Here is a 19,590-nt window from a genome sequence, read left to right as displayed (position 1 = left end):
TTCGTCAAACGATATCGGCTGGTGGTCCTCTCGATTCCCGTAGAAATCGAGAATGGAGCAGGATTCCTCCTCAACGACCGGGGCTTACGTCAGGTAGGACCCGAAGGTACCCCCCGGTAGCGCAGTCCCGAACGTGGGATCCTACAAAGAAATCTCTGTAGGATCCTTCCCCTTTCCCTCGTAGCCGTAAGGAGAGAGGGAATGGGGAAGGAATTGGATACTCGCTCGCCTTCCCCAGTGGAACTAGCAGTTGGAGAAGAGTAGGAGCAGCCATCGCCTTGCGGCGATGGCCTCTCAGAGTCTGGACAAAAAGTATCGTCAGGAGAAAACGTTTCCCCGCGGAGGGTTACGAAACTCTCACTAGGTAAGGTAAAGTCTTGCCGCCAGCTGTGAACGTCGTCTGGGTGGGGCTGATCGACACCTGACGGAGAGAGCCGATACCGTCCTGCGACTCATTCCAGTCCTCGTCGAGGTCGAAACCTCTCAGGAGGACCGAAGGAGTATTTAAATACAGTGTCCGAAGACCACGTAGAAAACGCCGCTGTCGCAGTAGAGGAGGTGGAAGTAGCTTGATCGACCGGCCAGAACTGAGAGAGCCTTCTTGTCGAGACAGACCACTGGTTCAGACGAATCGGCAAGCTCCGATCGCGGCAGACCCACCGTCGGTTTGGGTTCCCTCTCGGGCCCCAAAACGACTCGAGCAGAGACGTGGGCTCTGCTGGTGGGAGCGGCAATCCTTCCAGCAGGGTCATTATGCTGACGAATCAGCTTAATGACTTCTGCAAATTCCTCTGTATCTCGGGAGTAACCGCGTCTTGCGGAGTAGGACCGTCCCAGTCCCTCCAACAAGAACAGATCCCTAGATACTCCTCCTTCAGAAGGAGGAAGAGCGGCAGACCCCTGACGGTCGCCTCCAGCTAATTGCGCGTATGTCCTGGTCGGTCCTAGAACCGTGCCTGGTCCATACGGCGTCATAGCGGGGTCGCGAGCCGCGCACCTCTCGCGATCACTCATAGGTACCTCGCTCTCCCGGGCCCGCGTAGCCCGAGGAGGTTGAAGGTACAGGAGAGGCAGACCTGACGCTCCCCCCTAGCTCGCTGGCAGGACCAGCGTGCTTGGAGGGCTGCGGCTGATCGTCAAACCCGCGGTGGCGATCGAGCAGCATGCCTAGCCTTGCCGCTCGCCTGAGGCGAGAGGCTTGGCTGAGAACGTCGACGCTGATCTCTAGCGTCAGGCGAGCTGTTGCTGGTTACCGTCTCCGCCCGGTCCCGATGGGAGCGGCGTCAGGTGACCTGCTAGGCTCGCTGTCACGGTGAGACCGGCGAGCGTCCTCTCGGCGCGTCGAGCCGCTGGTACCAGCCGTGGCTGGTACCGACGGCCGCGGGGACCCCTTCCTCGCCTCAACCCGTTATGGGAGAGGCAGACCTGACGCTCCCCCCTCGCTCGCTGCAGGACCAGCGTGCGTGGAGGGCTGCTGCTGATCGTCAACCCGCGGTGACGGTCGAGCAGCAGGCCTAGCCTTACCGCTCGCCTGGGGCGATTGGCTCGGCTGAGAACGTCGAGACCGATCTCTAGCGTCAGGCGAGCTGCCGCTGGTCACCGTCTCCCGCCCGGTCCCATCGGGAGCGGCGGACGGGTGACCTGCTAGTGCTCTGTGTCGCGTCGAGACCTGGGCCAGCGTCCTCTCGGCGCGTCGAGTCGCTGGTACCAGCCGTGGCTGGTACCGGCGGCCGCGGGGACTCCTTCCTCGCCTCAACCCGTGGCTGATCAGCGACCGTCACGTTAGCCCGAGCAGCCAGTTGATCGCTGCGAGAGCGTCCACATGGCCTGGCGAGAGTCGTGTGCACGACTCTCGCCAGTCTTCTGCTCCGCGCCGCTGTCTTGACGGCGAGCGAGCTCGGGCGTCAAAAACTTTGGCTGGACGGTCTTCTTGGAAGAGCGTCCACTCGGTGCTTCTCGCGAACGAGAAGCGGCCGAGACGGAACCTGGTTTAGCGGCAGACCCGCTAGCACCAGGTGAGGACGCACCAGCCGAGGCTGGTGCCCTCTGGTCCCCGTCGACTTCTTCTTTGCAGAAGAAGCGACGGGCCCCGTTCCCGAAGGAACAGGAGGACCAGCAGAAGAGCTCGCCTGAGCGAGCCGGGCCCTTAGAAGATCCCGAAGGAGTCTTCTTAGGGGGGAAGGAGGCAACCTTCTTCTTCTTTCGGCTGTTTGGCCTTAGAAGTCGAAGGGGAAGGAGAGGCATGCGGACGACGAAGAAGACGACGAAGACGACGACGACACCAACCTTCTTCCTCCTTCCTCTTCTTTCTTCGCCAGGCTCCGCAGGACAGACGTCAGGTCTTCCATCCAGGAGGGAGCCGGGCAGTTGCCGAAGCAACAGGGCCCGACTGCACCTGTCCGGAAAGACCTGAGACTGTGACAGCATCACCAACAGCAGGAACAACAGGAACAGGTCCAGGACATCTGAAAGTGAATGAGCAGCAAGGCACCCTGATCTGAAAGGGAATGAGCGGCTGGGACCATCCGCAACAGGTTACGGCAGGCAACCGGCAGGTAGGTCCACATGGAGAAGACAGGCGGGTCCCTGTCGGACAGCTAAACCGTCATCCTCGGCACTGGCGCAGGTCCAAGGGGGGTACTCTTTGGGCAGCGGCAGTCCGGGGTCGGCAATACAAAGAACCCAGGTGGCGGTGGCACCGTCCTGATTGGCACGGCAGGAATTGGTTCTGGATTGCAGCCGTGGGTGTTACCGACATGACATGTGGTGTGTACACCAGGTGCGGTGACATCTCATATGCTGGTGTCGAGATTGTGGTTGTTGTAGTGTTACGTATCATGAGTGACCATGCCGACCCCGCCAACCGCTGAATCAACCCCTGCAGTCCCAGCGACTCCCACACCTGTCCCCAGGTCGTCCCTCAGCTGATGGCAACCTGCGGAAGCAACAGTCGGGTTTAATTAGAGGGGGCTTTTTTTTTCCTCGCTCCTGGGGGGGAGAGAACCCACCCCAGAGCGGACCGGAAAGCCCCGAGTACAACTGGACGTCCGTTACCAAAGGAGTCACTGGACTTCCGATGACTTATTGTGTCTAGTACAGCACCCACTGCGCCTCTGACGAATGCATACACGTTACACAGGGCTCGTTGCGGGAGCACTCTCGCCCCCGACAACGAGTACAAACCTCGTGAGGATCTACATCTACATCCAAGGTCGTCTCCCACGGATGTAGCACCTGCGGTAACATAGATAGATTATTAAGAGGGGTTCCCTCACGCACTGGGGGGAAGACATTGCCCCACCACCGAACGCAAGGAAAGACCCCAAATACAAAATACAATGAAGAAGCTGAGCGGGGGGCAGGAAGGAAGACGAAGAATCGGCTACCAACTTCCTGGCAGACCTTCGCTTCCCCCACCCCCGCACAGCAGTGAAAAGTAATATGAAAATGAAACAGAATACTGCCCTTGCGATTCACTTCATAGAACTTAAAGGAGAAAAGATCAATTCCCGGGTAAGAACGGAAACTTGATCCAATAATATGATGCTATCATAAAATATATATGAAAATGAAACAGAATACTGCACTTGCGATTTCATTTCACATAAAAAATCGTAAGGATCAATTCCCGGGTAAGAACGAAATTAGATCCAGATTAAATTCATGCAATCAATAATGAAAATGAAAAGAATATTGCCATGCGAATCCACTTTCATTGCATTCTATTATACAAAATTAAACGTTCGTTCGCCGAGCGCAATCACACTCTCGGTAACGAACGCACAGGGCAAAATATAATGAAAAAAGTACTTACATTTTTCAATTACACCCTTATTTCGCCCAATACATGACTCGGCGCGAGCGCGCCCTGCCCTCGGCACCCGAGACATAATTCAAGGGTTCATAATTAAGTAATGAAAATGAAAACAGTGTACTTACAGTTTCATTTTCAAGTCAAACAAACCATTAGTAGAAAACACAATATAAACAAAGCATACGACGATGAAGGCGGGCAGAGAGCGATGACGAACACGTCCTTCACACCCGCGGCCGAAAGCAAAAGTGATTTGTTTACCTCCCAGTCGCGCGGACGCGCGACTGTCGACAAGCAGTTAACTACTACGTTCTCCCTTGTTCGAAGCTTACGACCGTCCAGCTGCCGCTAGCTACTTCCTATTGTTAAAGGACCGATGGTTTGTATTACGTATCGGAACAACTGACTATGGTTTACAGAATATTTTCAACCTAGCCTAATACCATGCACTACCCAGATTATGAATAAGGTCCCCTTAGTTTGGTTTCAAAGCACACTTTAAAACATAAGATAATGATATTTTCAAGTTCAAAATGAAATAATGGTTCAAAGTAAAACCCCAATTTAGGCAAGGTCAGCCTATAGGCTAGTATACCAGTAGGCTATGGTCCTGGTTTTCACTCCTTTCCAGGCATTACCCATCCAAAATCCGGGTTACAAACTTAAGAGAACCCATTAGGCTACTACCGTTAGGCAGAGGACAAGGCCAAGTTAGCATGACAACCTTCCTTCACTTCCAGTGGAAATGAGGCTGACTAACAAACACCTCAGTAGGTAGGTAGGTATGGCAAATCACAAAAACACTAGGTATCTGTTAAAACAGTACTACCTAGAATGCCCCGTAACATTGTAAATATTAAAAAATTTTCTGCACAATGCCTGTTATTTGCCCAAGGCTAGTCATTCCAACTTAAGTAGCTATGAACAAATGGCAATTCTACAGGGTACCTAGTAACTGTCGACAACCATTGACAACCATGACCTTCCAAAAACCTTAAAGCAATGTAACCTGTAGAAATAAAGACAACCAGCAAATATTGTATTTTAATCACAAGGCGTTCCAATAACGCAATAAAAGGATTCTTACATGGTTTGATGGGTCAAACATCGGGGAGGATAAACTTCGGCCAATGGCTGGCACCATTTGATTATCTACAAACAGATGTTATAACTATCCTTCGAATTTCACATTGAAAAGGCTTATATTTACAAGATCAACGGAAGAACTTAAAATCTTTTAAGCATACAAAGGGAACTACGTTTATCTAAATATCGTCTAGCATTCTACCACACCACACAGCAACAGGAGTGCTGGACTCCCACTGACAGAGACGGACATCACTAAGCTAGCTGCCATTTCCCGCAGAGTATTACGTCAGCATACTTGAAGTTGGAGGGAGACTCCTCTCTCTCTCTCTCTCTCTCTCTCTCTCTCTCTCTCTCTCTCTCTCTCTCATCTCTCTCTCTCTCTCTCTCTCTCTCTCTCTCTCTCATCTATATACTATATATATATATATATATATATATATATATATATATATATATATATATATATATAATATATAATACTTGGATGTCGGTGCCTTTATATTTTATGTTAATAATTACCATGTCATGCTAACAAGCATGGTTGCATAGGAAGACACATTTCTATATCTACATGATACCGAAAAGCTAAATCTAATTGAAAATATTAACTACAGTGATGGATAACGTCAGCTGTAACCAATCATTCATTTTTTATATAATTTAATTGGCTATGTGAGAAGTCTGGCTCTGAGAACTATTGCGGATAGTCTAACTTACTCAAAATAATGCTTGAAATGTTTAAACTACACTGTGTTTATGGTTAACAAATGCATTGAAAATAAGCTTTACTAATGGTTAAGGTGGGATATTTGTACGCTGAAGTTCATGCGGTTACTTTACAGCTCCTCTACAGTATAACAACAAAGCCCGTGCATACCCGTATGGTGCCACATACCAATTAATTAAACTTTTTCATATTGACCACACTAGTGTCATGGTTAGCTTTAGACAACTGAAAAAATAACTCGCTCAGTTTTAATTCTTTATGTCAGTGTTCATAAATTAAAATCGCTGTGCAGCTAATAAATTAGCTTTCACAACTTACGCTCAATGGAGTGTCTGACAAGTGCTGCCATCTATTGCATAACCACTAAACTATAAGATCAACCTCTTTTGTGTGTACTATATAGCGTTTTATGAATGAAAACAGGTTATGGCTACATTATAGCAACAATTATCGAAAACATTTTTTAACCTTCTAAATTACTGAATCGAATGTTAAAATATGTCTAATTAGAGGAAAAAACAAGCCACGAGAAAGAAGTCTGCCTTAGGGATGAGTCATGCAGAGAGAGAGAGAGAGAGAGAGAGAGAGAGAGAGAGAGAGAGAGAGGGGGGGGGGGGTCGTTTGTTGGTGTAATTGTATATCTCCCTGATGACTTTTAAATTTATCTTTAGTTTTCGTTTCGATCTTAAGTTATGCTGTGGTAATGTTTCTATGGCTCATGACTATTACCGGTGTATACAATAAAGTAACTTTCATTCATTGTAACTACTATGATATCACATCCTCTTTGTTCGCCTTGTGAGTATAGTGGTCTGAGACAACACTCTCTCTCTCTCTCTCTCTCTCTCTCTCTCTCTCGTGATAAAGGTGTAGCTCGCTCACCTCACTAAAGTCGTACCGAGCTTGATCCCCGTCGAAAAAAAATTAATTTTCTTGAACTAATTGAACCGCGGTTGACCTAAATAGTAAATTGCCTATCTATTGGTTGGAAATTATTTTGGGGCCGGGTTTACTTATATTTATGAATTTCCATTGCACATTTCTTACATTAAAACCATTGATATTGATACGAGGACCTGGGTGGTAAAAAATAAAAATATTCAGTAACAAGTATGTTATTCTGTGTTGAAGCCAGCAAAAGTACCCAATTCCATATTAATACATAAATGACAGCTTGGATCATTCAATATCATGATCTGCAAGGTTCTTAATTAATGGATAAACATCGGATATGCGACTATGAGAGAGAGAGAGAGAGAGAGAGAGAGAGAGAGAGAGAGAGAGAAGAGAGAGAGAGAGAGAGAATATAACCCGAGGTACCCAAATTGGGAGCAAATATTCTTATTTAGGCAATTTTTGTAGTTAGTTCTGTGTGAAAAATGCGAAAGGCAATATATCATTAAATTCATGTTATTCTTGCCTAGACAGGACTTGTTGTCATAGAATTTAAGGTTAATATCCGGCATCTTACAAACTTCCCAACTTCCCGTAAATTGCTTCGTTAGAAATTAGCATAACCTTTGATTCAGAAATTATTCCGTAAAGATCTGGATTGCAAGAGATAGACGATTTACTAACTTAGACTTGTATGTAAGTGCGATCTACTGATAACGAGCACATGCGCAAGATGTCTGTTTACACGTAAACTTTTTTTTTTTTTTTTTACAGAAACAGAATGAACATTAGTATGCACATACAAAGAAGGGTGGGATTCAGAATTTTAAATTCCTCTACGTTATTTCAGTAACACGCAATATCCTAAGAACAGTTCCACATCAGTAGGAGTAAGTATGGTCTAACTAAGACCGTGGGAGTAAGAATTACCTCGTCGAGGCCCTCCCGATATGATGGTGTAGTGAACACTCACGTATAGTGTCCTCTCTCTCTCTCTCTCTCTTCTCTCTCTCTCTCTCTCTCTCTCTCTCTCTCTCATAGAAACTTTTAAAATACTAAAAGGCATAACAAAGTAGACAGTAACCTATTTACGTTAAACGAAAACCAGACAAGAAATAATGGATGGAAATTAGAACTGAAGAGATACAGCACATTCCACTGTGGGAACTTCTTCACATACAAGATATGTGACACATGTAATAAACTGCCACCAGAAGTTGTAAACAGCAACAGTGTGGAAGGGTTTAAAAGAAAGCCAGACAAAATCATTAGGGCACTGAATGAACAGTAAAACCTGCTCCTACAGATACGTGAGCACACGATGTCTCCTCGGATGGACTAAGAAGTCTTTGAGACAACTTAATCCTTGTAACATATTTCACTACTAACATCAACAGATTTTACCACCAGTCGACCATCTGTAAGCTAGAAGAGCTACTACCAAGCTACGAGAAGAGAGAGAGAGAGAGAGAGAGAGAGAGAGAGAGAGAGAGAGAGAGAGAGAGAGAGCTATACCTCATCGAGGCCCTCCTGTTTTGATAGTTACATTTTGAAAGGCCAATATTTATTCATGTATAATCTTTAACTTCCTTTTTTCGTTATCTACACCCTAGCTGCGATCCACAACAATATCAGAGAGAGAGAGAGAGAGAGAGAGAGAGTTTTCTATTACTATATTAAGTATAGTATATCTATTGCTCTACTACTGTCGTAAATACCAAGCATGTTATGGAAAAACTCCAAGAGGTTTGATAGGCTGGTTCTGTTTTGTTTGAAACCATTTTGGCTGTTTAACAACAAGTTGTTTCTATCAATTTGATCTGTTATTATGGACTCGAAAATCTTACAAACGGCCGACGTTAGACAGATTGGTCTATAATTTCCTGGCTCGTTTCTTGGACCTTATTTTGTGAACTGGGGGCAAATTACTTAGTTTCCATCCATTTGGTGCCTTTCGAGGTTCTGCACTTTTTCTATAGCGTTTGTATAGGTCCCCTTTTAGCTCTCTAATGTCTCTTGGATGAATCCCATCTGGGCCAGGAGATTTGAACTTGTCGAATTTGATTACTTTCTTTCTAATGTCCTCTTCCATAAATATTATTTTGTCCAACGGTTCTGCCCCTTTCTCAAGAATACTAGTTAAAAAAACATCCCCACTAACATGTTAATACTAAAATCCTTTTACGAAGGTTCCCAACTGATAAAACTACATTCATGAATCTACGTTACGTTACGTGTTACGTGAAAATCGAATGATATCCGCATACCTATACGTGTGTCAATCCTTTCATCCGGACGCACCCTCTGGAAACGTCCTCAAAAGCCACAAAAATATCAGAACACCGCATAAACCTTGTTCGAAATGCTATGTGAAAGTTGTTTGATTATTTTAGTGTCTGCTTGTATGTTCTCGCATGAATTTATCTTTCTCGAAAAGAATAGCGAAAACTGGATTCTGTTCCAAGTTTTTCTTCATTCTTATGGTTTTGTGCACAGCCTGCGTCCGCAAGAATTCAAGTAGGTTGAGACGTGCGCTTACGTGAAAAATATAAGAATTCACGAAAGGCTTAACTATCTCCTACATGTAGCTGTTATTTATAACGTACATTATGTTCCATACCATTGACATGACTGCTCATCGGAAGATACTACAAAGTAAATATAAGAGAAAACTTTCTGTATCATGTTATTTGAAAATGAACGGAACAAACTTGCAATTGCAAGAAACAGAGTAAAATAATAATAATAATAAAGTATTGTGAATAGAATCCAATTGGCCATCAACGGACAGACTCGTCAGCTATACGAAAATTCAGGCTGATACTCCTTTTTGTAACCTCGTAACAGTGTTTCAGTCTAACACTTAAAATATTCAGCCATCTGCGCACTTGTCATTTGCTAAGGAAATGTGAAAGAAAGACGGAAGTCCATTTTGCACTTGTCTGTTGCATCTGAGTTGTCAAAATAAGCATTTTTGTTGAACTGACCTGTTATTTTGATGACACATGTAGTTTAATTCTATTCCACGTTGTGGATGAACCTTTTGTAATGAAGAGCCTATATAGGATGCATTGAGCGGGATTCGTCCGATCACAGATAAATGTAGGTTTTCAATTTAATCTTAGGTATACTGCGTAAACACAGAATCAAGAGACTTAGAACATTTCAGTAATTGATTTCTTAAATCACTACATTTGGACCAAAGAAAACTTGATGAGACCATATTATAATCATAGTCTCATATCAAATTTTCATTGCCAGAAATGTAATAAATTTGCTTACCTATGAAATAATGAATAATTTGATGATAATGTAAGCCGATGAACCGTTTAACAAAAAAGGTTTTGCGGAAGACCATCATACAATGCTATAGCAATACTGCCTGAATATTTATTTTCGGGGCCGAGTATTTGTAATCAGGAGATTTTTTTTACGGAAAAAAAGAGTTTTGAGACTTTTGTCTCACATCTGAGAGCATATTTGTTCCTATAGACGAGAGAAAAAAATTCCTTTATTCTGTATGTACGTTTACGGACAGATGGACACGACGCCCGTTGTATTTCAGTTCAAATTGCTGGTTTTTCCTCTATGAAATTTTGGACGCCGTCGCTTTGCGCGCCACAGTCGCCCTTCACGAGTACAAATCCTCATAGCTACTTCTATAGCTGCCGCTGATCATCTAAGATATAAATAACGCTTTTACTATAACAGTCGCCTGACGAGTTGATACAAGTTGAATATCTGAAACCATAAAAATATACAGTAAAAAAAAAAAAACTAAATATTACTATGCTCCTTATCTATCGTAGACCAGCTGCTGTAAGCCACGTTTTGAACCTACAAAAAGAAAACTACAGACTGAAGAAATAACTGCCATAAGATTTTGTTCTCAGGAGTCATGTGGAAGGACCGAGTTAGAAATGATACCCTAAGGGAAATTGCGCAAGTTCCTATGTAGATGATATAGTGATGGAAAGGACACGGAGATGGCTTAGATATGTCCTTCCACAGCCTGAGGGCACCACTCGAGTTGAAAGACTGGTAGAATTGGTGTTGAACTTGAGAACTTGAGAATGGGAAGGACCACGAGAGAGTTGGAGTTGAGTGGGGAATTGCGGAAGATAAAACAGAGAAGACAAAAGAGGCAGAATTTCACCGAGGACCTTCGCGTCGCTTGGAATTGGATGCTTTAACAATGACAAGGACATTACTCTTACTATATACTACTATATGAATCAATTTCGTTTTTTCTATTTATATTTCTTTGTTTAGATTTCCTTAAAATACTGATTACACACATATATATTACATATATACGTATATATGTGTGAACGCAAACAGTCACACACGCGCACACATTATGTTCAGACAAACTAGCTGTTTCGAGTAGCTATTCGGCTACTAGATCTATTGTCTCCTGGAGGATTGACCAGTTGGCCAATTAGTCAGGCAGCGGTTGTTAAAATTTTGTCGTTGCAAAAATTTGCCAAGTTTAATTTTTTGCTTTTATGTTATCCTTTACATCATATGAAGTAACTTCCAAATTGGTGTCAAGTAGTCACTGTGGTATTTATTACTGTGAGAGCGTTTCAAAGATTGACCATGCGTACAAAAAAAATATCATGTTTTTCAACAATGCAAGTCATTTCATGAATTCTGAGTGTATACTGTACACTAAATTATGTTTATTCTCTATTCATACATCAGTTTATTACTCAATAAATAATTCAATCACTTAATAAGATTTTCATATTAAGTTCTAACTGTCATACAAGTGGGAAGCGATGCCCTACATGGTCCACATTGAATTCACTGATCACAAAACCATCAACTGGTTGGAATGTTGGAGTTTGTGCCCCCTTTTTACAGAAAAAGCCAAATAGAATGGTCTGCGCTCTTAAAAATTCTGACGCAGGCACAAAAGATTAGCTGTATGACTGTAGGGAACCACTCCAGACCTATTATAACACTAAATGGTGACTCCTATGATCGTACATTAGACTTGGTAGTTTGCACATGACCATGGGAGCTCTGAAATGCCTGGGTAAATATGTGAAAGGTAGTGGAATAGAGACAGCATGGGAAGAATCGGGTATCTGTGGATCTGCCACAGTAAGACATATGCTTGATGGAAGACGTGTTTATAGATGCTTAGCGGTACATACAGTAACACCAATTGCTCTGAATCATCTGCTTTATTAGGTTGCATTTACAGATGGAGAAAAGGAAAAATGGATACCACATATGAGGGAAACTGAGCAGGCTTTCCTATCAAACTTAAAGAATGCTGGATTATTTAAGACACACATTGAACACACGCACAGTGTTCTGGAAAATGCTGATGTCCTTACACGGATGAAAGAACTGCATAAACAAGGGAAATGCAATCAGAAGTTCAAGATGAACTATATGAACCAAGTACAAACCCTGCTAATGTTTAATGCTGCAACTAGAAAAACTGACTGGAAACTTCATTTAGCAAAAACAGAAAAGTTGTTTTCCTACTTCCATGCACATAACCAATATAATTATGGCAGATGGGGACCTTTTATGTTGCTGATATGTTAGAATTGCAAGAAAAAGATTAGTTACGGAAGTTTCTAGATGAAGGTAACTTTGTTGTCACCAACACAGTACATCATTCACGGCTATTGACCCTGATCATGCAATTGAACGGGAGCATAAGAAAATGAAAGGCAAAGGGGTTTTGTTGGCATCACAAGTAATGAACATCATTAGAGAAATGATTTATTGTCATACCCACACTATGCAAGGTAGTCCATGATTTCAAAGAATATGCTGTATTTGAAAGTAGACCATCACTACCAAGTAATTGGTAGTAAGAACAAAAGGTTGTTGAAAAATGCTACCAAACTTGTTAAGGTCAATGGAAAGCAAAGGAATCCATTTGAGGAAAAGGACATGTACAACCTCACTCATTTTGCTGTAATGCTATCTGAGGCATCTAAGAATATTGAAAATCAGGATGACTTGGGTAGAGAGGCTTTAGAGAAGTTTTTTTTTTGTCCAATAGGATGGTTGAGATGACGACAGAATTTTGGAACCCTCAGAAGGAAAACAACATTAGCTACTTCGAAGTGACCGATCCAAAACAAAAGTAAAAGGTCAGATGATGTCAATAAAACAAGAGAGGGAACTTCTTTCGAGACTATTAGTTGTGGCTAAAAGTAGACACGAGTTTGATGTCAAGGATGCAATCAGGGAATATGAATTTGCCATCACTCGTCCTCCAAATTCCCATCCAGATGGTCCCATGATCATGCTCTCTGATAAATCTAAGGCATTACCATCTGTCTTAAAACTTCCAATACCAGAGGATACAAGCCAGCTTGCAATAGAAGTCATTACCGGTGCAACGGCAGTCATTATAATTGTGGAATGTGTCTGGTTAACATGGTAACAAAATCGCGTAACAAATTTACTACCCAACATCTTGCTACCAAGTTTGTGGACATGGTTCACAGCCTATGTAAATAATATTCTGAGATTCGTCTAGTCTTTGACTAGTGTTTGAGTGGATCACTTAAAGAAACAACCAGAGACAAAAGAACGAAGAAATCAAGCTCTCTACATTATCATGTACATGACACTACCGAAATAAAGAATGTTAAAACATTTTTATAAAATATTAAGCCAAAAAGAGAACTCACTGAAAATCTAGCAGAGAAAATACTTTGCCATTACGAGAACAATCCAAAGAAAGTACTAGCAATGCATCACACAAAAATAAGGGCAAACTGCAATCTCTATACTAACGTGAGAATGGAAAGTATGCAAGCAGGTCACCACAATTTGGAAGAAGGAGATTAACTAGTTTTACTTAATGCAAGAGACATTAGCCACAGAGAAGATAAGGCCAAGGTAGATGTATTCTCTCACGATACAGAGGTATTTGTTTTGCTAACTGGTAGTTATCATCAGCTTCCACCGCTGACATCTCTACTAAACAAAAAAGGAGACAACATTTCAATCAGAGAATGCTATATGAAACGTGGAGAGAAAAGAGCAGATACCTTAATTAGATGGTATGAATTCAAGGGGACTAAAAACACGGGAGCATTTGCAAGAAAGGGTGTGGCAAGCCATTCTAAAGCATTTTTGCAAAGTGATGACAAAATATTTGAAGCATTTAGAATCTTTGGACTAACACCCAAAGTACCAGAATTGATTTATGGAAAGATGTGTTTACCTGCTCTACAACACTTCAAATATAAAATCAGATTCTGTCAAAGAGTTGAGATGGCTGCTTTTGCACTCCCTCCCACACTCGGGGCTATCAAGCCTCACAATGAAAGGTCATATTTCATGTAGCTTGTATGGAAGTCATCATGTACACCTTGCCCTGTTGTTCCACCAGCAACAGACTACTCATGGAAATTTGAAGATGGGCACTTGAAGCCAATTTTCTGCAACAATCCACCAGCTCCAGAGGCCCTATTAGAGCTTCAGAGATGTTTGTGCAATAGCCCATGTCGAACATTCAATTGTGGATGCAAGAAAAATGATCTCGTGTGCACTGATTCCTGTGGCTGCAGTACTAATAATTGTGAAAATAAATAAAATTGGACAACTGATATAGAAGATGAGGATATGATATTTTAGAATTCTAGAGAAAATTTTCATTTCAATAACCCAAGCTAGATTATTTTAAAACTAAAACATATACAAAAACCGTTTAGTGATAGGTCTTCAGTAGCATGGAATGCTTTTAACTATGAAGTTTTCTTTTATTTTCTAAGTATTAGCATACAGAAATACTAAGTGTGGTTTAATCTTTTGTTCTCTTTGATGCTGAACAATTGACAAATTTAATGTTTTGGGGGGTTTGACGGTCATTTTGAAAAATAGTCCCATTTTATGAAATTAAATCTTATAACTTGACATCAAGTGCAAGTTGTGTCTTTGTGATGTCCTTTACCTCATGAAATGGAAAATCAGACTTGGCAAATCTTATGAAGTATATTACACTCGCTGCCTGACTAAAATCGTCTTTAGGTCGAATCAAAGCCAATATAGTACAGGTCAGTCGGAGAGAAACGGCCGAGACAAATTTCATGTATTGGCCTTGGGTCGAATCAGAGTTGGTTTGATCGTCACTGGAACAACCAGCTGAACCGCTTTCCATTTTTTCTCTGCTGTCCTATTATAGCAAGTATTCTTATTTAACTAGCTTTAGTGGTTATCAATATTGTACCTAGAAAACCATTCATTTCTAGTACATATATTCCTGAATGCTTCATATTTCATAGGTTCCTTCCTTTCAATATACCAAAGTGCGACACAGCACTAGCGTATGTACAGTGTTGTATAAACAGACACCCAAGAAAGTGGAAGCGAAGGTCATGAGGATAATCTGTAATTCACAGAAGTTCCAGGAAATGATAATGAAGAGGATACTCAGGGACTGAATAACTACAGAGAACGAACAGCCTAGTTTTCAGTGCGGAAGAAATTGTTTTTGGACTCACACACACACAGTCCTGACATGAACAAACATGGAAAGCAACAGAGGTCAGGTTTACTATAGTCTCAGACCTCAAGAAGGAATTTGACAGAATTCAACACCCAGAGGCTTAGAGGTACATTAAAAAGCGAGAGAGTCAGAAAAGTATGTATCAAATATTGTGCAAGATGTGCATCTAGTCTGGAAGTCTGGAATAGTCGACGGCTTGATAGGCAAGTTTTCCGTAAGGGTTTGACTGCACCAGGGACTCTCTCTGAGATGTTATCTTTTGGCAGATAAAGGCTTAAATTGTATTGGATAGCTGGTTTGGAAGAGGTTCTGCTCTCTAATGGCCCTGATATGCATGAAGCAACAAAGTGGGTGTATGCTGCATTTGAACATAGATTGTGTGTGTGCGTGTGTGTGTGTGTGTGTGTGTGTGTGTGTGTAAGGGGCTCCGACATACATTCAATTACATCATATCCTACTATTTATCTTTGGTACCGCGATTCCATTAGCTCCCCGTGGATGCTTTATAAAACTTTAAATAACTCTGATCATCATTTGCATTCATATCTTCCCTGACTATACCAAGCACCATGAAACACTAGATACGCAATTCACTTCATTCTAATCGTCTTTCCTGTGCAATTGTAATGTTTAATACCACACAATGTTCAAGATGTTTGATTCCAGCAGTGACCTTCTCATGGAGTGCCATTTCTCGTCGTACACACGAATCGTTGGAACTTTCATTACTTCAAAATAAAGGTATATATCTTAAGCTGCTGACAGTTTCATAAGAGATTCCTTTCGTTGTTTACTTCATCATATTTGTATCTTTTTATTACTTCTCTTATAAAGTATACTCCAATTTTCTTTATTTCTCTTTCTTTTTCGCTATACCTACTACGATTCTTGGGTTTGTTGCATAAGGATTTTCCGCTTAAGGTTGGTTATCGACCTCTCTCTCTCTCTCTCTCTCTCTCTACACACACACACACACACGCGCACGCACACACGCATACACACACACACACACATATATATATATATATATATATATATATATATATATATATATATGTGTGTGTGTGTGTGTGTGTGTGTGTGTGTGTGTGTGTGTATGTATATACAAACATGTAAAAGTGAAACAAAAGATGTCATGTCAAACCGGCTTTGTCTTTAGTTTCCTAGGACATCGTAGAAAGACAATACAAGACTATAGTACATTGTCATCTTAATTATTACTGAATTCACGATTTTTCCTGAGAGCATCATTTCCGACCCCATCTGCTTCAGTTTCAGTTTCGCATATTTTCTTAGGGGACTCTTCGTAATCGGAGTTACGGGCAGTAGTTCACCCTGAGCACACACAAGCCATGATTCATTCTTATAACGGCTGATGGCACCTCTCTCTCTCTCTCTCTCTCTCTCTCTCTCTCTCTCTCTCTCTCTCTCTCTCTCTCTCTCTCTCTAATGAACCTTCCAAAATAACTGACGTCACTTATTTTGAATCACCAGAAACAGATTTTTTTCACAATCACTAAAGCTTTTTCTCCATTTAAAAGTATTTTGTGGTATGTGGTGACAGTATTATAAAATCTGTCTGTGCATACGTGAAATCAGAACTCTTAAATCTAAACACAACTGTTGAGTATATATTCCTCAAAAATGAAACATCATACAAACAGCTAAAATGCCCCAACTAGCGCCTGAACAACCAACCAACCTTATTGCCGCCGGTTGTGTCTTGCTAATCTGCTCATGAGCGGCGCTACGGCCACCAGCCATCAGGGTGCGAGATCGCCTCGCGCGTCTCTCTCACTCGGATTTCTGAACAACCGCCTACAAAATGCCCCCCCCCCCCCCCCCCCCCCCCCCCCCCCCCCCCCCCCCCCCCCCCCCCCCCCCCCCCCCCCCCCCCCCCCCCCCCCCCCCCCCCCCCCCCCCCCCCCCCCCCCCCCCCCCCCCCCCCCCCCCCCCCCCCCCCCCCCCCCCTTTACTGCAGAGCATTTCTATGTAATGATCTTTTTGTAACTCCAAGTGGAGATTAGCTGTAGTTCCTCAGCCGTAATAGATGAGCTTCACGTTATTTTCGTAGTGAACGTCGAGACTAAATTTGTTTGGTTTAGTATAAACAGGAGGTCTGCTGTTGGTATCAATGGCACTGAATGGATTTCCTATGGCATTATTATGATGTAATTACCATACACTGCAATAATGTTCTGTAGTACAATTAGTATAATGAAAAATTACAAACGGTAAAGGGTCTCCATTACGATGTTGTAGTACATATTTCAAAAGTTTAAAAGTATGTTACATATGTATGTATGTATGCACAGCATAGATGACGTGAGGTACGGAATGCCGTGGAAATGTCCCCACCGCTCAAGCACTAACTGGTCGGACAGAGAACAAGGAGGTGGGGCGGAACTACTACAAGGCTGAACAAGGGTCCCTTGCTATGAATGGCCCTTATCCCTTTATCTAAACCTCCACCAAATATTATTCCTGGAATAATCTTTGTACACTCTTGACATTCCCTAAACAACTGGAAATACCAATGAACTACACCTTTCGTCCCACTGTAATGCCTTTCTCAATATTGTTTTGTGAAGAGAAATTGCGTGAGTATCATTTATTGCATTGTGAGACGATTGCAATCTTCGTGAGCTTTGACTCTACCAACACTGTGAGGTTAACTCATCTGGCGGAGGCAATGGTTCCTTGTCATCCCATACTAAGCTTCTCCTTTCAATGCTCTCCACCATTAGTGTTGAATCCATTTTCTAGGAGGAAGAATTTTTCTTTCAACTTCTAATAATCCCAGTTTACCGAATTCAGAATTCAACTGGTCCACCACATGTCATTTACCTGACCTCTTTCCTCGAGTCTTTTCCCTCCAACTCAACATACTGAGGTTCTCTTCCTTGGAGGCTTCAGAGCCTCATACCGAATGACTGTTCCAGCAACACTGATGTGGGAAGAAATACTTCTTGTCACTAACAAGAAGGAACAGTTGAAATGATCAGCACCAAAACACGTCCTCGTCATCATGACTATGCATGCGACACTTCTGGCCCTTCTGTACTACTCCGAGTTCTTCTCATTACACCTCCTTCCCTTGTCGTCTCCTTCACTGACATGATTTGGAGCAAAGGTCATTTATTTTGTTACCCGGGATTCATCTGTCGATATTCTTCCTCTCTGCCCCGCTGCTAAGAACTTGCCTCTCTCTTCCTTACGGACCATTCCAGTCAATATTTCAGAAAAAAACCTTAACCCATGAACAGCAATCTGGAAATCCAAATGTAAGACCCAGGTGATAATAGATTAACGTACATTTGGGACCACTGATATATGATGATAATAGATTAAAGTCCATTTGAGACCACTGATATATTATGATAACAGATTAACGTAAATTTGGGACCACAGATTTTTATAGGTTAACGGACCCAAGATAAAAACAAAAATATGAAATAAAAAGAAATTGGGACCATATTTCACTCAATCCATTCAAGAGTGTGCCCTAGAGGTTGAAAAGGTATGAAAACATGGAGATAGGAAGACAAAACTGAATAAATAGTGATTCAAACACAACTACGAATACTCAGATGATGAGCCATATTCATATGGTACTCTTAACAAGCTGGATATGCACTTGAGCTTTTCGTGAGCGGAATTAGTGAACAGACACCAATCTTTGTGTATATGGGTAATTAATTCAGCAGTTGGGCCGAGCGATCCGGCGAGAGGGAACTGGAGGATGATATGTGGAGCAAGGTATATAGAATAAGGGAGACCATTCTATATACCTTGATGTGGAGTCCGTAGCTGAAACGCTATTTGGCGGTGTAGGCCGTCTGCGCTGCCCGCTAGTAGTTGCTTGTTGCAATTGCGTATAACACGAAACGAAATGCAGATGGACAAATATGCGTCTTTAAACCTAACTGTGAACCAATTCGGGGAGAGAAATCCAGATGGAATCGAGGATAAAACAGCTGTCGTCTTACAATTATATTTGGAATAGCATAAGCATGAAGCCTATTGAACGTACATAACTATGGAATCACTGTGTGATTTGACCTATCAACGTAAGAGCAACAACATTCAATTTTTACAATATACTATCAACAGAGTAATTAAAATTTTATAAACGAGGGATCATTCATATCCGGTAATATTTTTAACTTTGTTTTCCAGAGGTGAACAAAAAAAAGTTTATTTTATAATGTTATTAAGAAACACTAAATACATACGAATTTCACTTCTAAACGTTTTGCATAACAGCGAGTATTGTTATAGTACATTATTCATCTCAACTGACCTTGAATCTCTTTGCCGACTTCACTTCAGAAATCTGAAAATGGGAATCCAAGTTCCTCCTCACAGAGAGGATCAAGGTTGATACATGATGGCATTTGGAAATAAAAGCGATATATGATGATGGCAGGATGAGAGTAGAAGGTGGTCGTCACAGAACAGAAGCCGGCCGGGTATGTATGGAGTACCAAGGTTAAACAAAATTCTTTAGACCTTGTGGAGTACGAGAGTCTGTCAAAGGACTGGAGGAAGGGGGAGGGGGAGGGGGAGGGG

At 42.3% G+C, this 19,590-nt stretch overlaps 1 protein-coding gene across 6 annotated transcripts in view; it reads right to left on the bottom strand.

Annotated features, from left to right (window-relative positions):
- The window catches only part of LOC135225783 (uncharacterized), a 602,193-nt gene that overhangs the window by 231,633 nt on the left and 350,970 nt on the right, over positions 1–19,590 (bottom strand). The window contains exon 1 of one of the 6 annotated variants that reach the window (XM_064265255.1): positions 4,902–5,145. The exons of the other annotated variants lie outside the window; for them this stretch is intronic. Within the exon in view, the coding sequence (XP_064121325.1) occupies positions 4,902–4,958 (57 nt within the window). The 5' untranslated portion in view covers positions 4,959–5,145. Of the gene's footprint in view, positions 1–4,901; positions 5,146–19,590 lie in introns of those variants that run through there. 6 annotated transcript variants of the gene reach the window in all.

Source organism: Macrobrachium nipponense, chromosome 13 (assembly GCF_015104395.2).
Source record: "Macrobrachium nipponense isolate FS-2020 chromosome 13, ASM1510439v2, whole genome shotgun sequence".
NCBI lineage: Eukaryota > Metazoa > Arthropoda > Malacostraca > Decapoda > Palaemonidae > Macrobrachium > Macrobrachium nipponense.
This window is presented reverse-complemented; position numbering and strand designations above follow the sequence as displayed.